This window comes from Orycteropus afer, unplaced genomic scaffold (genome assembly GCF_000298275.1).
Source record: "Orycteropus afer afer isolate SDZICR_OR568_19922 unplaced genomic scaffold, OryAfe1.0 scaffold00209, whole genome shotgun sequence".
In the NCBI taxonomy this organism is placed as follows: Eukaryota; Metazoa; Chordata; class Mammalia; order Tubulidentata; family Orycteropodidae; genus Orycteropus; species Orycteropus afer.
Genome location: NW_006921796.1, coordinates 1,935,059 through 1,942,001, shown reverse-complemented (window position 1 = coordinate 1,942,001; position 6,943 = coordinate 1,935,059). Strand labels below are relative to the sequence as shown.

The following is a 6,943-nucleotide window of genomic DNA, read 5'->3' as shown; positions in this document are numbered from 1 at the left end:
AAAAAAAAAAAAAAACCTTTCAGCATTAGGTTGTTAGAAATGTTATTTCTATAATCCCAGGTGCCTCTGGTTCTCTCTGGCTGGACCTCAGTGGCTGAACTTTGCTGCGGCACTAGCTAATCTCTTTAAATTAATGGCCACAAATCAACATGGACACTCTGGGACTTTCCTAATAGACCCTCTGTGCGTTCCCTTTCCTGCTCCTCCAGATGCTGTGTATTTTCTTTCATACACCACCTTTCAGCCCTCCTACTAGACTCCTTCCCTGTCACTCTACAGTCCTTTTCTGGAAGAAGGAAAAAGGAAACCATGCAGCAACTCCCCTCCCTCTCACACCACTCACTGTCTGCCTGCATGTGTTCTCACTCTCTGTGCCTCTCTTTAGAGAGAACCAAGAGATCTGGGCTCCTCACCAAAGTGAACCCACCTTCACTTCCTCAAGGATAAGAATCCTGCGGTTCTTCCATCTCTCATCAGTCTTCTTTTTTGGCTTACACCCATCAGCATAAAACCATGTTTCAATGTTTGCTTTCTCCATTTTTCTCCTTCCCTTTGCAGTAAGAATTGAAAAAAAGTTTATGGTCCCTGCCTTTCTCATCTCCCTTTTTCTCTTCAACCCTCAGCACTTGGCCTTTCCACCTTGCCTATTCCACCAGAATTATTTTTTGATAGGACCAACTATGACTTACATTTTGCCAGAGCCCTGGTCATGTCTGTATCGTCGTTAGCCTCACTGGCATTCATTATTGACCATGCCCTCTGCTTGGCAGACTTCTTCCTCTGCTGAACCTTGCCCAGGCTTGGCCAGCCACCCTACTTCAAATTTTCTTTTTTTTCAAGGCACTATCATCTAGATTCATGGCTTTAAACACCACAGACAGACAGATATTCCCAAATTTCTCTCTCTAGTCCTGACTTGTCATAACTCTGGACTTAGCCATTTGCCTGTTTGACGTCTCTACTTGGATGTTTAGTAGGCATGTGAAAGTTGAAATCTAAAAGATCACCATACACCATATACCCCAAAATCCAAACCCAGACCACTGCCATCAAGTCAATTCCAACTCATAGCAACCCCCTTTCAGTTTCCAGGTCTGTAAACCTTTACAGAAATAGATCACCTAATCTTCCTCCCTTGGAGCAGCTAGTGGTATTGAACCACCAACCTTCCAGTTAGCAGCCAGATGCCTTACCCACTTACGCCACTACAGCTCCACTATACTATACAATGTATTCTAAATGACACTTCTGAAAGTAAGAGAGCACAACTGATGTCTGGACAACCAGTATCAACTATTCTTGTAAACCTTAAAGGCAAACGTTACTTAAAACTCTCCAAGCATTTCCCACTTCACTTAAAAAAAAAAAGAGAGAGATCCTTCCCCTTGGATGGACCTGTCCTGCTTACCTCATCTCATGCCACTTTCTTGGTCATTGTACCACTGGCATTCTTTGTCTTGAACAGCATCTGGTGACCTTGGGTGACTTACTTAGCCTCTCTGTGGTCATACTCTCATCTGTAGAACAGTCAACAATGGTACTTAACTCAGGTTTGTAGAGTACTTACAACATAGGCCTGGCACTTAGCAGGCACTGCATGAACGTAGCACTATCCAGATGAAGGAACTGAACAGATTTTGATAGGGTTACTTGACTTGCACAACGGTGAGGGCATTCTGATTCATTGCCTGCAGTATACAGAGTTTTTTCATTAACTTAAAAGACAGACACACATAGTGCATAGATGGGCTGTTGGACTGACAGAGTCAATTGTTTGCTTATGTATTTGTTACAAAGTTCAAACTACACAGCTGAAAGTTAGCCGGTTTTATCTGGGTAATTATCTTCAAACAAGATTCAGACCCAGAAACCTGGAATGCTATACCACTGAACTCAGTACTATCACACACTGTCTTCTCAGCAGATGTTCTGGTTCCCTAGTGCGGCTCTGACAGGAGTATATGCCACAGATGGGATGGCCTTAACAAACAGGAGTTTATCCTTACAATTTGGAGGATTTTAAGTCCAAATTCAAAGTGCCAGGCTCTAGGGGCTGGGTGAAAGCCCCTCAACTTTGGGGTCCAGCTTTTGTCTCCTGCTCCCGGCCCACTGGAGCTAGAGGCGTTTCTTCACTCAGACAGCTGCTGGCTGCTGAGGCTGAGAAGCCCAAGGTTGACAAAAAGGCACAGTACCGATGTCACAAAACCACATGGCAGGCCATTAATTTAAGTCCATTGTAAGTCCCAGGATTGGCAGAGCGTGGCAGCCTGCTGCATGACAACACAGCTACATATAGAGCTCAAAGTGCTGTAAGCTAGAGGCCATTCCCCAAGGCTGCTGCTTATATACAGGAAGCAGACCACATTCCCTGAGGCTGCTACTCAGCTGCTCCCAGTAGATTCCACCATGGAGTTGATGACCAGTCTCATCATGGGGAATACTACCTCCAGCTGCCCAGCCACTCAACCAGCCCCAGCCAAGTTGACTCACAAACTCAACTACCACAGCAGACTTGGATCTTCAGGAAGCTTTTTAAAATGCTACATTAACTTCAAATGTATAAATTAGGTAACTCCAAGTTTAAGGAATTTCACAGAAAAGTTTTTGTAAAGTCCCTAAATTTGTTAAGAGGGTCAGTCTTTTGGGCATGTCAGGTAAAGGTGATACCACTTGTGTCAATGCATAAGCAATTATTTCTGTTCTCGAGGTTGGAGAAGAAACCAGATCCTAGCAAACCTGAGCTTTGCCACTTGGCAGCTGAGCAACCTCTCTAGGCTTCCATTTCCTTACCTGTAAAGCACATAAAAATGTTTTTGGTATAATGGCCACACAGTAGGTTCTAGTTAATCTCCTCCCAAAGCAAAAAAACCACTCACTGTCATCAAGCTGACTCCTAGTGAACCCCATTGGGTCTCCAAGTGGTATATCTTTACAGAAGTATATTGTCCCGTCTTCCTTCTGTGGAGTTGCTGGTGGGTTTGAACCACCAACCTTCTGGTTAGCAGTCAAATGTCTTAGACAATGCACCATCAAAGCTCCTTTAAAATCCTCTAGTAGAACATAGTATTCTTGGATAATAAAGATAAGCATTTCCTCCAACCAGAAGATGAAAGCAAGTTCTCTGAAAAATTAAGTTTGCAGATACTTCTGTGAACACTTAACAGAATTCAGATCAGAGGGATGTTTCAGGGTTAGGGGTGAGGGAGAAGACTGGACTTGCATACCAGATGAAGCATGCTAAGTAAAAATGTAATGTCACTTTAAGGAAGCACACTTGTCAGTTTCTTAGAAATTATGCCATTTAATAGTATGTATTTTTTAAATAGCTCATCAAGGTTACCAACTTTTGTTTAAAATAAATGTAATTGTGTATATTTTCAAATAGAGTACATGAGTCAGATTCGTTAGAGCTAATTTAAACACAAAAGCTAATTACGTTTATACAATTACTGGATCCTACGAATAGCCTGAACTGTTGAAGTCTGCTGATGTTTCACTCTTCACTGTCAGAAAGCAGCAACAAATCAGTTCAGTTACTCATCGGCCTTTAGTGGTGCCACAGGGTTAAATATTGGCCTGCCTTTCTTAGCTTGGATTTTACCAAAGTTAGCCTCAAATTCTTTTTTGGTTCCATTTAGATTTGCTAGATGTCCATCCTTTATCCTAAAGCCTAAAGAATTGAGTTTTCTTATCCGGTACTGTACTATCTGTGGTGTTAATTCAAGAACCATCGGCATCTCTCTTATCTGAGCCACGGAACTCCCTTCTTTCAATAATCCCTGAATTCTTTCTTCTAAAACTGGAACAGGGTAATATAAAAGGGCAGGACATTTCAAAACTAATTGCTTTAGGTCATGATCTGTGCATTTAAAAACACTTTTAGAGAAGGAAATGCTGTTGTGTATACTTCTTGGGCAAAGCTGAAAAAGGAATCCTTTGAGTTTGGACAGAAGTTGAAGAATTTCAGAGTTTGTGAAACCTTGCTCCTGGAGAAATTCCAGTGTTTCCTTTATAGATGCAGAAGAATCTAACAACATAAATGGGTTCTGGCTTAACAGTTTTAGTAGCCAGACTTTCATGTTGGCTTCAGAGCCTCCTAAATTTAAGTAACTCTCTTGGAGAATCTTTATCGTTTGCTTATTATTCTCAACAGGATTATGAAAAATACTAGGTACAGTTGTTAAAAATCTGCTAATGACAACATTCCTGAGTCCCAGCTCTCGAAAGAACTGAACATTGAGCTTCTGGTTCTCCTGATCTTTAACATTAAAGAAAGAGTCCGGAAACTGTTTGATTAACTTAACTAACTCTTCATTTTTGCACACCAGCTGCCACAGTTCTTTCTGGGTGTTAACAGCGGCTGGACTACAGACAATTGCTTCTGGGCACCGTTCCAAAATGCTGCCTATAGCAGTGTCATCAGCACCCAGTTCTTGTAAAATATGTACGATCTCCTCAACATAGGTGTCATCTTCCAAAAGTACCCATCCTTTTAGTCTGCGAATTTTCCTTATGTCAACTGAAAATGTACAGAGCTTTTCGACTGTTCTGCTGTTTTCTTTGTTTGACCATCTACCAGCTGTATAGATGAAGCCTGCTAGACAAGGTGTGCGTTTTGGTGGTGGTAACATCTTCCCGAGAGAACACAGTCTGTAGGGCTGGGACCTCATCAGTACCAGCGAGAACATGCCTGTAATCCACTGGCTCTTCCCACTGCCCTGCGATTCAGAGTGTGCTCATCCCACCTGGAAGACAGAAGATGGAGGTTTCACAAAGGAGGTGTTGGCTTTTAGAACACAAACGCATACAAGTCTGAGATGTAATTGGCAAGGATGGACATAAAATGGATTTAAGTTTCCAAAGAGGTAAACTACTCAGGTGGAATATTAAGTATCTCTTCTTAAAAATGTACTGAATTGAAATACCCAGTCGTTACAACTTGGATATCTTGTAATTTATAAATATACTATCAGTTTGAGCTTTGCAATGACCTTGTAGTTACTTGCATTTTATAGATGAACAGTGAGCTCATAGGTGGTCCAAGCTCCCAGATCTCCAGTGTTATTCTGACAGATTGCCTTTTCTGCACTGCTGCAGTTCCCTTTAGGAGGCATGTGTTACATACACACACACATACTTTTTGAAATGCTTTACATTTTCCAGTTGATGTTAATTGAAGCAGATACTTACTAAGGAAGGAGGGCACTTCATCTCTCATTTTGGAGTAAATACTTTTGTTATGCTCACTCTAGGTGATAACTTTCATCCAAAAGCAAATCAAATTAATTGGTTTTATTTAAAATGAGTTAATGAAAGTCTTATTAGCATTACATGAAAATCCTTTTTTAAAATCCAGGATGAAATTAAGTCTTAGCCTGGTAAGATGAAAATGGCACAGTTGCTCTGGGGAAACTGTCCTTGGAGGCACAGGAAATGAGGTTAGTTGTGGAATGGTGAACCTGCGTGCAAAACAGCCTCCCAGCCATCACAGCTCGATCGTCTTAGATACCGTGGGAGGGCCATACTGTGCCCAGCACATTTATATCCTTTGCCACTAATTTTGTTGTCTTTGGTAATGAAAACACACCTGTTCTGGTTCCCTAGTGCTGCTCTGACAGGAACATACCACAAATGGGATGGCCTTAACAAATAGGAGTTTATTGTTACAATTTGGAGGCTTTAAGTCCAAGTTCAAAGTGCCAGGCTCTAGGGGCTGGGTGAAAGCCCCTCAACCTTGGGGTCCAGCTCTGCCTCCTGCTCCTGGTCCATTGGAGCTAGAGGTGTTTTCTTCACTCAGACAGCTGCTGGCTGCTGAGGCTGAGAAGCCCCCAGGTTGACAAGTAAAAAGGCACAGACCTGATGTTACCAAATCACACAGCAGGCTATTAAGTCCATTGTTAGTCCCAAGGTTGGCAGAGCGTAGCAGGCTGCTGGGCAATGACACCAGCTACATGCAGGGTCCAAGCGTGTCACAGGCTAGAGACCATTCCCAGAGCTTCTCCTTATATACAGGAAGCAGACCACAGTAGATTCCACCATGGAGTTGATCACCAGTCTCATCATGGGGAATACTACATCAGCTGCCCAGCCACTCAACCAGGCCCAGCCGAGTTGACACACAAACTTAACCATCACAAAACCTAATTTTTTTTTTTTGTTTTCTAACTTTACGGATCCGAGGGTGGTACGAAGTATTTCAGCCCGGCCACGAGGGGGTTCAGTGCCGGACTGTATGTGTGTGATGAGTTGGCAGGCTCCCAAGCCTCCCATGTTACTTGCGCCTCTGAAGGGAAAGCCACAGAACAGCCGTTCCCAGGCTCTGCCTCTAAATGCCCTTGCTGCATGTGCTGAGGATTGACGCTTACTTTCCAGCCTAATCAAATACATTATCCTGTAAGAGAAAATAGTAAGTAACAACTTTTTCATTTTGGTTTATTATTTGTAACGACAGCTCATTTGGAGACTGAAATGCATATGGAGACTAAAATCATTTTAGGCACAGTTGTTTTATTTCCAGTGGGTCAACCAGAGTTTCTTCAGATAATTCCTAATATCATTAGCCAAGAGGACGGCATAATAAAGTCTTTTTTAACAAATTGAAAAAGATCATGAATTGTAATGGGAAGGTGGAAGTACAGCATGATGATGATCGTGGGCAGATCTGGGCGTGAGCCCCCCACCCACCCAGTGTGTGGCCCCACAAGCTCAGGCCCTACATGCACCACGCACTGAGGAAGGCTGTGGGCTCTGCAGTGCTCACACCTAGTCCTGGCTCCAGCTCGTGGGGGATGTTGGTAAAGTGCCTCAGATTAAACAAGCTTAGCACAATGCCTCACACTATGTGAGGCAACCTACTTCCGTAAAGCTTTGGAAAACCTATGGGTTGCTATGAGCTGGAATCGATTCAATGGCAGTGGGTTTGGTTTGGTTTAATATGTTCAAT

At 42.8% G+C, this 6,943-nt stretch overlaps 1 protein-coding gene across 1 annotated transcript; it reads right to left on the bottom strand.

Annotated features, from left to right (window-relative positions):
• Window positions 1-3,533: 3,533 nt before the first annotated feature.
• On the bottom strand, window positions 3,534-4,688 carry MTERF2 (mitochondrial transcription termination factor 2). Its single transcript, XM_007948231.1, has one exon. It carries the CDS (start codon window positions 4,686-4,688, stop codon window positions 3,534-3,536), a length of 1,155 nt encoding a protein of 384 aa, XP_007946422.1.
• Between the last annotated feature and the right edge of the window lie 2,255 nt (window positions 4,689-6,943).